Source organism: Rhinoderma darwinii, chromosome 5, assembly GCF_050947455.1.
Source record: "Rhinoderma darwinii isolate aRhiDar2 chromosome 5, aRhiDar2.hap1, whole genome shotgun sequence".
In the NCBI taxonomy this organism is placed as follows: domain Eukaryota; kingdom Metazoa; phylum Chordata; class Amphibia; order Anura; family Rhinodermatidae; genus Rhinoderma; species Rhinoderma darwinii.
In genome coordinates, this window is record NC_134691.1 from 59,631,633 (window position 1) to 59,650,912 (window position 19,280).

The window sequence follows — 19,280 nt, forward strand, 5'->3', positions numbered from 1 at the left end:
CATTAAGGTCTATTTATACTGTACACGTTTACAGCACTTATATATATATATATATATATATATATATATATAGGGGAGGCATCGGCATGAACCTGGACTTTTAGTATTGATCTCAGGGATACATGTTATTTTTCATATACATAGTATAAATATCTTCTATATCGGTGTATGAAGTTCAGTTTCCACATTTGAGTATCCTGGCTGTGATGTTGCTTTGTTTCATTAACAATGCCTATGTACAGTGGATTATTATATTCAGTATTAAAGGAAATGTGTCATGTATTTAATTGTAGTTTATTTAAGTATATAGATGATAAATGTGTTTGGTCCTTTTTTTTAATGTTGTAGCTATTTCATGTTTATCTGTAAAACCTTCCCTGTGGAGGACATATTGGAGTCACACACTTTCCTCCCATACTTCCTGTGTAGTTAGTACAGCAGTGTGTGTGCACTTTATGGCAGCTGAAATGAATGGGAGTCAATTGACAGAGACTGATCATCTTCCAGTGAAATGGGTAGATCTGACCGTGTACATATTATGTTCATAGATGAAATAAGGTTATGAATGTAGATTTAAGGTTTATGTGACTTATTTTTGCACGAGGCTCTGACAACTCTGGTTTCAAGAGGTTGAATTGCTCTGTGATTTTCTAATATGAAGGTTGGATCTTCATTCTCTGAAGTGCAAAGTAAACCCCGAAAATGTTGAAGCTGGTGACAAAGTTGAAAAGAAAAATAGGAGTATTATTTAAGCATAGGGATATACATGGTTCAATGATTACGCATACAGCAGGCCTAATGACAGGAATACAATACATTTCTAAGGCGAAGCAATGACTTGAATTTGTGATACCAGATATAGCCCATGGACATGAGTGGCGCTGTTTCTGGAAAAAAGCAGAACTGTTTGTTCTATGTCTATATTCACCTTGCTCTTCATTTTATATCCCTCTGCCTGAGTTAAGACTATGAACAATAGGTTTGGGATAGAAGACGTGGCTAAGGGCCCTTTTACACGGGCCAACAATTGGGCAAACAAGCGTGAATATGAACGCTCGTTCCCGATCATTGCCCTATGTATTGTTTATGCAGCAAGAAATAATATCGTTGTCGGCAGCACATCTCCTTGTGTAAACAGGGAGATGTGCTATCAACATGAGAGAAATGCATGGGGAACGATCGCTTGTCCCCATACATTACTAATTGTAGCTGCTTGTGAAAGGAGCAGACGAGTGCTGATCAACGAGCTGCCTTTTTTGATCGGCGCTGGTTTTCACGGCCCATATTGGGCCATGTAAGAGGACCTTACACTATTTTGTCTGAAATAACAGAGCTCCCCCACTCTGATGGTAATTAACACCAACAAAATCCCTTATGAGGGTATGTTCACACGGCCTATTTTCAGCCATTTTTCGGGCCGTGAATGCCCCGAAAAAAGGCTAAGAATGTGGGGCTGAACGCCTTCAAACATCTGCCCATTGATTTCAATGGGAAAAGCGGCGTTACATTCCCACGGGGCATTTTTTACACGGCCGTTTTTAAAAACGGCCGTGTAAAAAAAACACCTCGTAAAGAGAAGTGCATGTCACTTCTTGAGCCGTTTTTCAAGACGTTTTTCATTGACTCAATAGAAAAACAGCTCCAAAAACGTCCGTAAAAAAAAGCAGCAAAAAACGCTAGTTGCTTAAAAAACGGCTGAACATCAGGAGCTGTTTTCCCTTGAATACAGCTCCGTATTTTCAGCCGTTTTTTGTTAAGCGTGTGAACATAGCCTAACACTGACATAAAGAAATAAAGAGATTTCTCCATCTCACCAGTCTTGGCGTTTGATCCTCGATTGCGCACGGATTTTCGAGGTGGCACTCGGTTGAATCACAATAGAACAAAACAATATCTCAATCCAGCACTGGGTTTACAAGAAAATATTTTCCACTTTATTGAAAATTTGTTAAAAAATTGTAGCGACCACAGAGGGGTGATGCATAGAGCCTGCGCGTTTCAAATGATTCGCTCGTTCTTATTCATGGCATGACATGCCTCTGTGCTCGCTACAATTTTTAAACTAATTTTAAATAGAGTGGAAAATATTTCCTTTTAAACTCAGCGCTGGGTCGAGATATTTTTTCGTTCTTTACTGACATACAGAAGTCTGATATGAGTGATCTTATGCTCTCTTCCCTTTATTTACCTGGTGCTATACAACTAATATTTAAGGTTTTCTGCCAACTTTAGATTTGTAGGAACTCAGAGCTAAACTCCATTAAATGTATGCAGCTGACTACCTCTCTTGTATTTAACATGCACATGACATGCAGCAATGCATCTATGAGGACTCATAAAGGCAGCCATAGTCCTCTCGTAAGAGTCCTGCCTAGCACTACTCGCCATTGTCCCTCATCTGTATTTGCAGCCCGATAGCCACATGAAAATATATGAGGGCCACATGTAGCGTACACTGATCTAAATAATGAGTTTTTATTACACACCTGCTCTGAGCTAATCGGTATCGCCTCCTGGAGGATGATCCATGTCACACATTCTAGGTAAGGACTTGTTGTTAGGGACCCTTGATACGTCCAGTAATTTCGATCTTTTGGCAGCAGACTTGAAAGATCGAATGTTGTGAATGGACATTCTTTATTCTAGAAAATACAAGGTGCTGTCATTAAAATAAATGGATCTACAAAGTAACAATACCTTCTTTTACATGTATACAGTATGCTGGAAGACTAAATACACGTTACAAAGCCAGCAAACCCTCTCTGCATCTAACTATTCGGAATAAAATAAGTTCGAAAACAGATATTTCGGCCCCTACCTTTGTTTTTACCTGGTCCAGATTATCAATTATATTCTGAATTACTGGATTCGGCTCTCCAAGCTGTAAAAAACAGATAATCTTCATTTACTATGCTTAGATAATATTTATCACTAAAAACAATGCAAACCAATGAGACGGCATAACCTATGATCTACGATTATAAAGTGTAGACTATAAATTATACTGCTCAGGTAAATGTGAGGTCATAAAACGTTATAAAGCAGCTTTTGCAGTATCTGGTTGCACTAATATAAATAGGTAAATGCACTGGAAGTCAAACCCTTGGTCCAGACTATATAATATGATTCCAGAAAAATGGAAAATAGTTTCCTATTACTGTTAGGGCCCATTAACACGAACGTGAATCTCGTCCGTGTGCGGTGCATGAAAATCACGCACAGCACACGGACCCATTGATTTCAATGGGGCCGTTGACACATGTAGGAGTTTTCACGTAGCGAGAGTCCGCTGCGTGAAACTCACTGCACATCCTATATTGCTGTGTTTTCACGCACCTATGCGCCCATTGAAGTCAATGGGTTCATTGAAAACCACGCACCGCACATGGATCCGTGTGCTGTCCGTGATTTGCGCATCAATGACATTAAAAAAAATTTATATTGTTTGCGAGTGCGTGAAAAACGCATGCCCCTCACAAAGCACACATGCAATAACGCAACGCACACAGATCAGATTTCCGCACATCTTTTACGTACATAAACCTGTCACGCTCATGTGAATGTAGCCTACCTCATACACCCAATAGTGCTTTCTCAGCTGCTTGTCCACTGCCCACTATGACTGTGTAGAGACATGAAGAAATTGGAGATCTCAGCGGTCTCCTGAGGCTGAATTGTTATTTTAGGGCATACTAATTTTAAAATGCGGAAATAAAAAAAGTTATATGGATATTTAAAAAAAATATGTCCACTTTGTTTAATTTAGAATTTCGATATAGTGTACCAATCCAGAGCTTCCATTTACTCAGCCTTCCCCTTTTTATCAGTCTTTTAAAGTCATGGAACAGCGAAAACAAAGTTGGTTGTTGTATAGAACGGAAACAGGGTTAGCAGCGGCATTTAAAAACGTGTTAATACATGTAGATTTGCAATGATCGGCACTGCTGATTCTCTTTCTACTTGCACCGTATTCATCAACAGAGTGTACGTCTTGTATATGAAGATAGCGCGCGCTGCGGTGGAGACTGGTGCGCAACACGAGTATTAATAGATCTCCCCAAAGTGTCATTTTTATGACTAGTTTTTCCAGTGCATGAAAAGCTGCAGGAGGAAAATGCCATCAATTTATAATCTTGCAGTGTTATCATGTGGTTTCTTAAGAGATTATCCAGTATGTGTTAGATATTTTGACTTCTACAGTGAGGGTATGTTCACACGAGGGCGTCCGAAACGGCTGAAATTACGGGGATGTTTCCGCCTGAAAACATCCCCGTAATTTCAGCCGTAACGGCATGTGCAGGCGCTTGAACGCTGCGCCAATTCCGGACGTAATTGGCGCTGCTATTCATTGGAGTCAATGAATAACGGCTCCAATTACGGCCAAAGAAGTGACAGGTCACTTCTTTGACGCGGGCGTCTATTTACGCGCCGTCATTTGACAGCGGCGCGTAAATTACGCCTCATGTGAACAGACAAACGTCTGCCCATTGCTTTCAATGGGCAGATGTTTGTCAGCGCTATTGAGGCGCTATTTTCGGACGTAATTCGGGGCAAAAACGCCCGAATTACGTCCGTAATTAGTGCCTGTGAACATACCCTAAGGCTATATTCACAAGAGTGTGATAGATTTAAGAACGTAAAAAACGCACGTAAATCTGTCCGTGTGCGTTGCGTTTTGCATCAGTGTCCTTTGCGGGTGGCATATGTTAAGCACTTTTTTTTTCAATGTAATTGATGCGTAAAACACGGACAGCACACAGATGTGCATCCGTGTGCTGTCCGTGGTTTTCACGCACCCATTGACTTCAATGGGCGGCTAGGTGCATGAAAACGCATTAATATAGGACTTGCAGTGAGTTTCACGCAACGGACTCTCGCTGCGTGAAAACTCACACATGTGTGAACAACCCCATTGAAATCAATGGGTCCGTGTGCTGTGCGTTGTTTCAACACACAGCACACGGACGAGATTCACGCTTGTTTGAATTACAAATTTATAGTAATCTCTTTTATCACTTCTAGTTAATATGTATAGGTTTACTGTCATCTTAATATATTAAAGAGCATTTTTACATAATATTATGAATATAATACCTTCGGAGATGTAGGAACTTTATGTGGCACTAGTCATATAAGGCTGGATTCACACACAGGATTTTGGTGCAGATTTTTGGTGTGTTTTTTAATGGCGTTTTTTTTTAGTGCAGCCAGATGTTAAATTCAAGTCTATAGTAAAATATCAAATACACTACACACAACTGCGTTTTGATTTGTGTCGTTCTTGATGCAATGTTGTGGTCAGTGGCATTTTTTCCCAAACGCAGCATGCTCTGGGTATGGGGATTTTTCAGGCGGTTTTCCAGAGGCTTCTTTATAGGACTTCAAAAAAGCCAGAAAAAAAGCATGTACAAAATGACACCAAATAAAAAACGCCAAAAAAAACACCACTAAAAATGACTTAAAAAAAAGGAGGTTACATTTTAATAACCCTACAGTTTTTAGAAGATTTTTTTTATAGGCAGTTTAATTGCCAGAAAATCCTGTATGTGAATGAGACCTGACGGAGATATTTTCTTCTATATGTAATGCTTCTAGGGTGAAATACCTATGTAAAACAATATCGAATGGAACATGGCAGAAACTTTTTTTTTGTACAGAAAATAACTCGGCATGCCTCCATATGAAAAAAAAATAAAAAATTAAAAACCCAGCATTCCCACTGATCAAAGGCTGTTAGGGTATCTGCACACACAAACTCAAAAATGTTTCAAAATACGGAGCTGGTTTCAAGGGAGAGGCCGTTTTTGGAGCTGTTTTTCTATAGAGTCTATGATAACGGCTCCAAAAACAGCTGAAGAAGAGACATGAACTTATTTAAAAAACGGCCCGTCGGAACGGAACGCCGTTTTCTCATTGAAATCAATGGAAAGATGTTTGGAGGCATTCTGCTTCTGATTTTTCAGCCGTTTTTCGGGACGTTTACGGCCCGAAAAACGGCTGAAAACACTGCGTGTGCACATACCCTTAGTTCATGCCCAGACGTCGCGGAATTCTTCCGCAACTGTCCGCATCAATGTCGCACAGAATCTGCGTTGCAGATTCTGTTGCGGATCTGCCCGAAATCGGCATTAAATTGATGCGGACTAGCCGCTGCGTATTGAGGTGAAAGTACTTCCCTTCTCTCTATCAGTGCAGGATAGAGAGAAGGGACAGCCCTTTCCCTAGTGAAAGTAAACGAATTTCATACTTACCGGCCGTTGTCTTGGTGACGCGTCCCTCTTTCGGCATCCAGCCCGACCTCCCTGGATGACGCGGCAGTCCATGTGACCACTGCAGCCTGTGATTGGCTGCAGCCGTCACTTAGACTGAAACATCATCCTGGGAAACCGGACTGGAGGAAGAAGCAGGGAGTTCTCGGTAAGTATGAACTTCTATTTTTTTTACAGGTTGCTGTATATTGTGATCGGAAGTCACTGTCCAGGGTGCAGAAACAGTTACTGCCGATCGCTTAACTCTTTCAGCACCCTGGACAGTGACTATTTACTGACGTCGCCTAGCAACGCTCCCGTAATTACGGGTGCACACACGTAGTCACCCGTAATTATGGGTGCACACACACGTAGTCAACCGTAATTTACGGGAGCCCCATTGACTTCCTCAGTCTGGCTGTAGACCTAGAAATACACATAGGTCCAGCCAGAATGAAGAAATGTCATGTTAAAAAACCAATACGCTCCGCAGCACACATAACATCTACATTACATCTGCGGACTTCATTGCGGAATTTTGAATCTCCATTGAAGTCAATGGAGAAATTCCGCAATGAGTCCGCAACCAGTCCGCCACACGTACGCAACAACCATTGTATGCTGCGGACACCAAATTCTGCACCGCAGCCTATGCTCCGCAACGAAATTGTCCGCAACGTGCAAACGAACCCTACTAAAAAGCTGTTGCAGGCAATGGAGAAACGGGTCCGCTGCGGATTTCCGCTGCGGAGTGTGAGCAGCGGAATTCCAGAGCAATTCCGCCACGTCTGGCCATGCCCTAATTGTTTTCGCAGAACACAACGGCCATCACTAAATATGCAAGACATTAAAAATTAGTTTGGTATTTTATTTTTACAGCTGATCCCACCATTTTCCTCCACAGATAAGCAGAGGCATCTGGTAGCTGCTCATCCGTTTTCTTAGTCCTGGGATTAAATCATTAAAGGGACTCTTTTTAATACAAAGCAGTCACATAAACTACAACAGCCGTGAATGAGGATGGATGATGGAGCTAGTCAACAATATTGATCAGATAAGCTCTTTAATATTGTAGAACTGGTATCTTACAACCATAAATCTGTCAGAAATAGATGCAGGCGTAAAAGTTTGGGTCGGATTTGTGAGCAGGAATGTTTTGCAAACTAAGTGGGTGCCATCTCTGCAATATGAGTCTTTTTTTTTCTTAATTTCCAAAAATTGGTATGCGTTATATTCAGATACTGTAAATCAGCTCCAGACTTGGAACCATGTTAGTTCATGGGCAGAATATTCTCACGGCAAATATTATATCCATATACTGTATGTCCATCACACAAGCCTAGCTGATGACCGAGCATGCCCCCAAAAAATAGCCAGTTAATAGAAATCCTTGTATTAGCTCTTGTTAAGGTCTAAGCGGGGTGATAACCAAAATGGTTGCCATTTAATGTTTTCTTATTTTATGGGGAAATGTTCTTATTAGTGATCAAAGACACCGGCCTCATATGAATGTAAACATGATTAAATTATAGAATATACATGAAATTAACATGACAGAACATTAGTTGTACCTTCAATAGCACGCCTATTACAGCTATGCCATCTGGATGCTTTACTGCCTCATCAAAGGATAGATTCTTCTGTGAATTCCAGTGTACTATATGTAACTTCAAAAGACAACAAGCAAAAAATATATTTTATACGTTATTTATCATTTCAATATGCCAGAGACAATTCTATTAAAGACTATGTACACCGTTCAATTTTTTTTCTTTATTAAATCAATGTCTTTTGTGCTTTTAAATACTTTTGTAAGTGACTATCATTACATTTTTTTTTTTACTTTTTACAATACAGCTTCTATGTATCCTGTATACATAGAAGCTGGATCATTCTCTCTCATGCGATTCCGTCAGTTGATCTGAACTGACGGCTCGGCTGAGAACGGGTCCTTACTGTGTCTAACACACAGGATATACCTAATGTCAATCACATCTAAGTTGTTCAACCTGGATGTGATTGATATTAGGTGGATCCTGTGTGTCAGGAAAAACACAGGACCCGCACTCAGCCGAGCCGTCAGTACAGCTGAACTGACGGAATCGGCTGAGATAGAGAAACACAGCTTCTATGTACACAGGAAACTTTTTTTTTTTCTATAAAAGTCCATTTGAAAGTAGCTTAAAAACACATATTTTAAAATAAATGTTCTCACCTCTGTGCTCTGCTTCTCCCCAGAACCCCTCAGCCTCCCACCAGACTTCCACATAAGGTAGTGGCACGTACAAGGTCCTGATGCTGGGCAGCATCAGGTCCATGTATGCTGTGTCACATATAGCATCCATTGCAGCCTGGTGACGTGAGAGCGTGGTAGGAGCCTAAGGGGATCCAGAGAGAAGAAGAGGTGTGAGGTGAGTATATATATATTTTTTTTTTATTATTATTCTATCTGGGATTTCTGCCGTAAATTATGATAAATTTAGCGCATTTTTCTATGTGGTTGCAGTTTTTCAGATGCGGTTTTGATGTTGTTTTTAACTGCACCTCAATTGCTACATGTGAATATACCCTAAAAAGCAGCCGGGAGTTTTTATATCAAAGAAACTGTGTGCTTCCCTTCTTAAAGGAAGCTCATGAATAAGCTGGACTTCTAGTTCCCAGCGCAATGTGGACGCTGCAATGTTTAAAATGTAAGTTCTCAAAAATGGCATAGAAAAAGGGCAGAGTTCACAAGCTGATGGCTCCTTGCTCCTGGGACAAAGCTGTAAGGCTTCATCATGCCCACTTCAGTTTTTTCCTTCCTGGTGCTATCCGTTTTTGTCACTGATAGCACCCTGAACCCATTCATTTCAATGGGCCCATGCACACTTCCGTTATTTTGACGGATCCGTTGTTCCGTTCCGTCAAAAGTAGAGCATGTCCTACTTTGGTCAGTGATTCCGTGACCGTGGGGCCAATAGAAGTCAATGGGTCAGTCAAAAAAACGGACGGCATCCGTTTTTGAAGGATCCGTTGCCCTTGAAACGGCAGGGCGTGCCAAAGTTCACAGACTGGGACATGTGACAAGTTCAAATAAAATTCAATACCTTCCGGTTTTTTTTATCGGAAACACGGAATGGACACGGAGTACACATGGATACCATAACGGACACACGGATCAGTGAGAAATGGTTGTGAAAATGGTGATGGAAGTGTGCATGAGGCCTAATCAGTAAAGCAACTGGTGTGATTTGTTTGGCATGCTGTGCACTTAGGGTTGCCACCACAAAACATTCCGGCCAGGTTAATACCCGTTATAAATTGGTTGTAGTTTTGGGGCGTGGCTTCCCACGGAGTGTGAGGTTTTAATGCTTTATTGTTAAAGGTGGTCATACACATTAGATGAATCTCGGCCAAACCCCCCACAAACAAACTGTGCCCCCTGAAAACAACCAAGTCACAAAATAGTGCCCCATAGGTACCACACGCAGGATCCACCAGTTATCGATCACATCTAAGTTATGAACTTAGATGTGATTGGTAACAGCTCGTTCCTGCATGTCAGAGACACGCAGGACCCGCTGTCATTTAACCTGTCAGTGCTGCTGACCTGATGGACACAGGTTTCAGCGCTATATACAGCTGTTCTGTATACAGGGTATAAAGTAGCTATATCTCAAAAAGTAAAAATAATTTTTAATAAAATGTAATTACAAAGTTGCACCAAACACACTGATACACATTTTTATTAAAAAATAGTTGTACATAGCCTTTAATAAATCTGTATGTAAGGAGCTCCCTCTAGTGGCCGCTGCAGATCCGAAGAATTTTATAATTTCCCTCAGTAACATCTACTAATTTTATTATTTGATTCTCCACTGAGACCACATAATCTTACCTCAGCAGGATATACATGTCCATCTATTACATGCTCAGAGCCATCTCTGTCAGAAGACCCCCAGTGAAAATGGAACTGACGTAAGCGATAATAACCAGTCAAAGGTCCATCACTCAGAACTAAAACACAAAAGCATAGTGCTCAATCTCACTGTAAAATCTACTACAACATATGGCTATAAAGATTGATATGTGGGCAACATCATTGCTGCACTGTAGAAATAAAGCCCTGTTCACATCAGTTTGTGATGTTGTTTGGAGTGTACTTCGGGAGAGCTCCATCACTGGCCTCTGTTAAACTTATGCGTCATGGGCTTTTTTATTAGTCTTTCATGACGTAACATATACCATTAAAGCCATAGTGACGGATTCAATTTCTACACAAAACGTGATGGAAACAGAGCCTAAGTACCATACAAAATAAGGCACCTCATGCATTCTATGGACCCATATTGCACCTTCATGTACCCCTGATTTTACACAGAAGCACATGGAAGATTTCTTTCTCGCGGATTTTGTGAAGTTCCTGAAAATTAACAAAATGAGGGCACACTCCATTGGATGCCATATTACAGAGGTACTTTCCCCTAGAAGCATTGCTTCTAGAAAAGAATATGGTGCCTCTCTCTTTTTTTCTTCCCCCTTCTGCACGATCCATGTAAAGTGGGTGGAGGGAATAGGATTAGGATTAGGAATAGGTGTAATAGGATTTATATCTCCTTCATTAGAAATTTTTGATGTATACATTGTGTATGGTGTTTACATTTTGTAAAACGAAAATAAAGAGACGAAGAAGAAGTAGAAGAAAAAGAAAAGAACATGGCAGCCCTATATCTTCAGAAGGAAGGTGCTAGGGCTGGTATGGAGGGCGGGGGTGAGGCAAGTGCCCCTACACATAAGAAAGCTCAAAAATGAAAATATTTCTTCAAAGTTCACTATTTGTTCCTTTTAAAGAGGCTCTGTCAACACATTATAAGTGCCCTATCTCCTACATACTGTGATCGACTCTGTGATGTAGATAACAACACTGTTTTTTATTTTGAAAAACGATCATTTTTGAGGAAGTTATTAGCAATTTTAGATTTATGCTAATGACTTTCTTAATGTTGTAAAGAGAAGTGTAGGATGCTGACCAATCAGCGTCATACACTTCTCTCCATTCATACCCATCTGTACTCAGCACATAGTGATCTAGCGAGATCATGCTGTGCTGTCACATACACCCACATTAACTTTACTGAAGTGTCTTGACAGTGAATAGACATCACCTCCAGCCAGGACGCGATGTCTATTCCCAACACTTTGGTAAAGTTTGTGTAGGACTTAATCACTGCACATCATGATCTCGCGAGATCACGCTACATCACGCTGCTGCTGTCATTCATAGCATGATCTCGCGAGATCACGCTGTGCAGCGATTAAGTCCCACACAAACTTTATATATGAGTATAAATGGAGAGAAGTGTATGACGCTGATTGGTCAGCATCATACACTCCTCTTTACAACACCCACTTGGTCAAAAGTTAAAAAACACCCAGTTGGGCATTAAGAAAGTAATTAGCATAAATCCCAAATTGCTCATAACTTCCTCAAAAATGATAGTTGTTCAAAATAAAAAGCAGTGTCGTTATCCACATTACAGCGCCGATCACATTATGTAGGAGATAGGCCACTGATAATGTGGTGACAGAGCCTCTTTAATGACTATACCTGCTTTAAAATAAATGTAATTTAGTTTATGACATACCTGATCTATCATTTGTGTCTTCAAACTCCACATTAAAACAGTGACCCACGTTGACAAGTCTTCGCGATGATTTAGAATCGTAGTAGATGTACAGAGGGTTCAATGAAGAGTCATATCTAACTTTTTTGGTATAAATATTAATTGGGGACTGACGAGGGCGGCAGTGTCCATTGCGTGAGGTAGATACACCCATTTTTGGGCTTGATTCTGAAAAGTATGAATATTTATGTAATGAATACATATTTTAAAATTTATCTTCTGTATGTGCTGTATATAGCTCATTATCCCCGACCCAAATATGCTGCTAGCAGCTGTGTCTAGATTTATTGAACGTTCATATAAACCAATATATGCATAATCCATTTAAGAAATACTGCCAGTGAGATCTCTGTAATGACTGTGTGAAAGTCATTCGGACCATGTGGAATTTTGCAGTTATCCAATAAGAAGAAAGGAATCGGTTTCATGCTGTGTAGTATACATTCCAAAGACTATTCTCACAGTCATCTGCTCAAAATACTTAGGGCAAATCAATATTATTTTCCAGGACATTTGCACTGTCATGAAGATTTTTTGCGTCTATAAATAGTATATAGAAAATTATTTAGATTTATTGACATAGAGCAGCACGGACTCAGACCAAACATGCTGAGGATCAGCATTAAATGGGTCCTATGGTTTGAGATACACTATATGGACAAAACTATTGGGACACCTATACATTACTACATTACACCTAAAGGAGCTTTTATGACATTGCATTCTAAATCCATAGGCATTAATATGTATTTGGTCCTAGTTTGCAGCTAAAACAGTTTCCACTCTTCTGGGAAGACTTTCTACAAAATTTTGCAGTGTATCTGTGTACATTTTTGCCCATTCGTCCAGAAGAGCATGCATAAGGCAGACACTGATGTTGGACGAGAAGGCCTGGCTCGTAATCTCCATTCTAGTTCATCCCAAAGGTGTTGAGGGTTGAGGTCAGGGCTATGTAAACTTCTTCCACACCAAACTCACTCAACCATCCTGCTTTCACATGACTCAAGGAAGTATGAGCAGAAAATACGTATGAGTATGAACCAGGAGCACATCTATGAGTATTCAGAATGAGAGGCAAACACACTGTGGGGAGATTATAAATGTAGTTACACCGGTGAATGATGTTTTCATCAAACGCTAAATATATACACTATATAGACAAAAGTATTGGGACACATACACATTACACCTACAGGCTTGGGTTCAAACTACTAGGGTAGCAAACATAGCAGCTTCTATGGGGCTTAGCAATTAAAGGGGACCATCTCCATTTAGCGGTAGTGTGCATGATGGAAGAGTGTAGATAACTGGTAGATCAAGGAAGGGAGGAAAAGACACAGAACAGAGTGCAGACCAAAATAATCAAAAGCCTATTATGTCCTGATGGAGTGAGCCCCATTCCAAGTTTTGCTATGGGGCCACTTTCTACAAGATTTTAGAGTGTTTCTATGGGAATTTTTGCCCAATTATCCAGAAGAGCATTTGTGAGGTCAGAAACTGATGTTGGTGGAGAGGACCTGGCTCGTAATCTCTGTTCTAGTTCAGCCCAAAGACAGGGGCGTAGCTAGGGGGGGGCAGGCGGGGCATGTGCCCCGGGCGCAACTTAGAGGGGGGCGCCAACGCCACCTCCTCCTGCACTATAATTGTACCTGTGTCAATAGGACACAGGTACAATTAGAAGCAATGAATAGCCGGATACGTTCCGTTCCCAGCTATTCTGCGCCTTTGTACCAGAGAAGCGCTATCGTGCTTCCGTCGATGAAAGGCGCTGAGTGACAGGGAAAGTCATCCTGCCCAGTCAATCAGCACCTTTCATAGACGCTTCGTTCAACCCCCAGGAGACCTGCGCAGAAGAGAGCAGGTCTCCATGGCTGCCGGACGGCGTGGGAGCGGGATTAAGGTGAGTTTAAATTGTTTCTTTTATTGTAATAAAAAGCGTGTGCCATTATCTACGGGGGGGGGGGCTTTATCTAGGGGGGCTTTATCTACGGGCGGGGCTTTATCTACTGGGGGGACTTTATCTACGGGGGAACTTTATCTATGGGGGAGGCTTTATCTACAGGGGGCTTTATATACAGAGGGGCTTTATCTACAGGGGGGCTTTATCTACAGGGGGGGCTTTATCTACAGAGGGTCTTTATCTATGGGGGGGCTTTATCTACGGGGGGGGCTTTATCTACAGGGGGGCTTTATCTACAAGGCGGGCTTTATCTACAGGGGGGGCTTTATCTACAGGGGAGGCTTTATCTACAAGGGGGTCTTTATCTACAGGGGGGCTTTATCTACAAGGGGGGGCTTTATCTACAAGGGGGGCTTTATATACGGGGGGCTTTATCTACGGGGGGGCTTTATCTACAAGGGGGGCTTTATATACGGGGGCTTTATCTATGGGGGGCTTTATCTACAAGGGGGGGCTTTATCTACAGGGGGCTTTATCTACGGAGGGGCTTTATCTACAAGGGGGGCTTTATCTACGGGGGGCTTTATCTACAAGGGGGGCTTTATCTACAGGGGGCTTTATCTACAAAGGGGGCTTTATTTACAGGGGGCTTTATCTACGGGGGGCTTTATCTACAAGGGGGGGCTTTATCTACAGGGGGCTTTATCTGCAGGGGGCTTTATATACAGGGGGCTTTATCTACAGGGGGGCTTTATCTACAGGGGGGGCTTTATCTACGTGGGGCTTTATCTACAGGGGGCTATATACTGGGTTGGGCTATCTATGGAGCACCATATACAGGGGTGGGCTATATCTACAGGGGGCTATATACAGGGGTGGGCTATCTATGGAGCACTATATACAGGGGTGGGCTATATCTACAGGGGGGCTATATACAGGGGTGGGCTATCTATGGAGCACTATATACAGGGGTGGGCTATATCTACAGGGGGCTATATACAAGGGTGGGCTATCTATGGAGCACTATATACAGGGGTGGGCTATATCTACAGGGGGCTATATACAGGGGTGAGCTATCTGTGGAACACTATATACAGGGGTGGGCTATCTATGGAGCACTATATACAGGGGTGGGCTATATCTACAGGGGGGCTATATACAGGGGTGGGCTATCTATGGAGCACTATACACAGGGGTGGGCTATATCTATAGGGGGGCTATATACAGGGGTGGGCTATCTGTGGAGCACTATATATAGGGGTGGACTATATGTGGAGCACTATATACAGGGGTGGACTATATGTGGAGCACTATATACAGGGATGGACTATATGTGGAGCACAATCTACAGGGTGGGCTATATCTACAGGGGTGGGCTATATCTACAGGGGGGCTATATACAGGGGTGGGCTATCTGTGGAGCACTATATACAGGGGTGGACTATATGTGGAGCACTATATACAGGGGTTGACTATATGTGGAGCACTATCTACAGGGTGGGCTATATCTACAGGGGTCGGCTATATCTACAGGGGGGCTATATACAGGGGTGGGCTATCTGTGGAGCACTATAGGGGGAGCTATTTGTGGGACACTATATACAGGGGTGGGCTATATGGGGGCACTATCTACAGGGGGCTGTTCTTTCTACAGGGGACATGGTGTGTGTGTTTGGGACATGGTGTATGGTGCTATTATAATTAGAGGTGCAGTGTATGGCGCTATTATATTTAGGGGCGTAGTGTGTGGTATAATGAGAACTTTATCTTTATTTATAGGTGTAGAAATGTTGGAAAAGTGAGAAGCTGAAGACATCTGAGCGGCAAACTGCAGAAATGGGCTGTAACCGGGAGAAGTTATCATAGAGGTCTGGACCGGATGGAGAAAAAGAACTAGAATCTGAGACGTCACCGGTGAGTCACTTAATGTAAATGTTTATTCTTCCCTCTAATCAGCACTGTAGTATCTGTATGATCTGCAGCGAGATGATGGGTGGTATGATTATGATATGATTTATTTTTTGTGAAACAGCATCTCCCAGCTTATCCTCACCATTGTTCAGGCCATGCTGGGAGCTGTAGTTTTACGCCGTACATACCTATACGGCAGGGGTTGCACTAAATTGAGCTGTATTTGTGCTGCTGCTGTATATATGTACTGAGTTCTGGTGTTGTGTATAGAACTATATTGCTTGTAAAATGTACAAATGTTTTTAGGCTCGCGTTACATAAAAAGAAATGTGGAAAAGAAATGACACCTCATCGATTGGTAGAGAAAACAAACACGGCGAGGGGGAAGGAGATGTCGGGAAAGAGGTTGGGGGGGGCGCCAAACTGACTCTTTGCCCCGGGTGCTGGAGAACCTAGCTACGCCTCTGACACTACTACATTATCTGTACTCAGAGAGATATGACTGTGTTATCTGTGGTGTTACATAGGACTGCAGGGAACATCTACTACATTATCTGTACTGTGTGCTAAATTACAATCTCAGCTCTGCTACACAGTACAGATAATGTAGTAGATGTTATCTGCAGTCCTATGTAACACCACAGATAACACAGTGATAACGCTCTGAGTACAGATAATGTAGTAGATGTTATCTGCAGTCCTATGTAACACCACAGATAACACAGTGATTACTCTCTAAATACAGATAGTAGTGTTACCTGCAGTCCTATGTAACACCACAGATAACACATTGTGCTAACTTACAATCTCAGCTCTGCTACAATGTGTTATCTGTAATGTTACATAGGACTGCAGGTGACATCTGCTACATTATCTGTACTCAGAGAGTTATCACTGTGTTATCTGTGGTGTTACATAGGACTGCAGATAACACTACTACATTATCTGTACTCAGAGAGTTATCACTGTGTTATCTGTGGTGTTACATAGGACTGCAGGTAACATCTACTACATTATCTGTGCTGTGTACATATGTGCCTGTGTGCGTATCTATGGATCTGTTTGTGAATGTGTCTTTGTGCTTGTATATGTGTGCCTTTTATGTATTTGTATATGTTCCTGACTGTATTTATCTGCCGGTGTGTGTGTGTGTGTGTGTGTGTGTGTGTGTGTGTGTGTGTGTGTATATGTGTCTGTACGTCTATATATTTAACTGTATGTATATATTCCAGATGTGTGTATGTATATTTGCCTGTATGTATAAATATCTGTCTTTATGTATGTACAATATATATGTTCCAGCGTGTCTATATATGTGGTTACGTTTTGGTTTGTGTAGGGGGCGGCAATAGAGAGTCCCGCACAGGGCGCCATCCAACCTAAGGCTGGCCCTGGCTGTCACCAACCCTAGTCAGAAGAAACTCTGCCGCTGCCTGCGCCGAATGACCTCCTCGGCTCCTCCGGTAAGTCACACCAGGCAGAGCGGAGAGTGGTAGCGGTAGGCTACTGCTCACCGGTCTGTTCACAGTGTGGCGCTATTTAAAAGGGGTGGGAGTGTGGCACTATCTACAAGGGGGGCTGTGTGTGGCACTATTTACAAGGGGGGCTGTGTGTGGCACTATTTACAAGGGGGGCTGTGTGTGGCACTATCTACTGGGGGCTGTGTGTGGGACTATCTACAGGGGGCTGTGTGTGGCACTATCTACAAGAGAGGGGCTGTGTGGCGCTATCTACAGGGGGCTGTGTGTGGCCTCTTTAATTTATTTTCTTTTAATTTATTTTTATGTTAATTACATTATAGAACTACATCGCTTGTAAACTGTAGAAATGCTTTTATACTCGAGTTACATTAAAAAAATTGTGAACAAAAAATTACATCTCATTGATTGGTAGGGTAAAAAAACATGGCGAGGGGGAAGGAGATGTCGGGAAATAAGTTGGGGGGGGGGCGCCAATCTGAATCTTTGCCCCGGGTGCAGGAGAACCTAGCTACGCCTCTGGATTGCCCCACAGTCTTGTCTAGACAGATCTCCAACCTTTTGTGCTGGGGTTACATGGGGACATTTGGTTGTGCAAAAGTCACGGTAAACATTCAGGTTGCATCCTGGTCGCAGTAATGGCGTGATTTTAATGTGATTAGCAGGCTTCCAATGGTCCCTTTATAGCCCTATCCTTAAAGTGAGGTATTCATACATATAATGTTATTACATTATTAAATCAAGAGGCTTTATCACATCTTTACACTTCTCATTTATAATGCTGGTGTACTCTTATGTGAAATTTGAGGCCCTCAAACACTATGACTGTAACGTCCGCATTCATTGTGCCTACTCCTATGTTATTGTAGCGTCCATGACCACAGGCCGTCGGGTTCACTCACCTCCCGACTCCCGCAGCCATGGATCTGTGAGTGCTGGTCCCCATCTCCTTCCTAGGAGACACCAGCGCTCACTTCCACTCCGGTCCGCTGTGTCCTGTAGGGTGAGCGTGAACGCTCCTGCCCTCTCTCAAAGGGCCAGCGCGCGCACAGTAAAATAATCATCATCATCATCAACCACATGATTTCCTGGTCTATAAGAAGGCCTCAGCCCTCCTGATCCTTGCCTGAGCATTGTTAGTTTATCCCAAGTCTGTCTTGCAAATGGTCCCTTAGTGTTTCCCGTTCCAGTTGTTACCCGTGCCCTGTTACCCGTTCCTGTATCCCGTGATGTGTCCTTGTTCCTGTGTCTACTAGTGTTGGAGTCGTGTCCTACTGCACCTGCTGTCATTTGCCACGTCCAGTGTCTTCTGCCACATCCAGTGTCTTCTGCCACATCTTGTACTGCCTGCCACGTCTGGCGCAACCTGCTGTATCGACCTCCATCCGTGCTGAAGCCACAGCCAGTGTCTGGACTAGTTCAGGTACCCGTGTGTTACGAACTGCTGTAGACTTTTGTATAGACTGATACCTGGACGCTGCCTCTCTGGTACAGCGGAGCGGCCTAGTGGGTCCACATACCCTGTGACCGTGACAGTTATCAACCATCCAAATTAATAGTCTTTTATAGATGTCAACATATCAGTGTAAATTACTTGATGTGAATCGTATCACCGGACAGAACCTAAGGCCAGAGCTACACTAAGACTTTTTGTGATGCTATTGATTGATTTTAACTATTGAAAGACAACTGCAGTACAAATGAATACATTAAGTTGCATGCAAAGTTGTGGACTCCATGGGTCGAGTCACTCAAGAGTTAAAATCAATCAGTAGCATTACAAAAAGCCAAGGTGTAGCCCTAGACTTAAGGTCTTTATATATCCGTACATCATGAGTGATTCTATGAAGTTCCCCCTAGAGCTAATGCCATCACAGAAACATAATGAAAACAGTAAGGCCAGGGCTACACCTAAACTTTTTGTAGTGCTACTCATTGATTTTAACTATTGAGCTACAGCTGCAGTCCAAATGAATACATTGAGTTGCATGAAATCTTGTGGACTGCAGCTGTTACTCAAGAGCTATAAAAAAAAAAATCAGTAGCACTACAAAAAGTCTAGGTGTAGCCCTGGCCTTAA

General features: G+C 42.3%; 1 protein-coding gene across 1 annotated transcript; it reads right to left on the reverse strand.

The window, feature by feature from the left end:
• Positions 1–573: 573 nt before the first annotated feature.
• Positions 574–12,065, reverse strand: LOC142652460 (carbonic anhydrase 13-like). The gene is made up of 6 exons (XM_075828097.1): positions 11,873–12,065; positions 10,126–10,244; positions 7,820–7,915; positions 2,819–2,881; positions 2,487–2,642; positions 574–711 (listed from the first exon to the last, which is right to left on the reverse strand). Exons 1-6 carry the CDS (start codon positions 12,063–12,065, stop codon positions 574–576), a joined length of 765 nt encoding a protein of 254 aa, XP_075684212.1.
• Between the last annotated feature and the right edge of the window lie 7,215 nt (positions 12,066–19,280).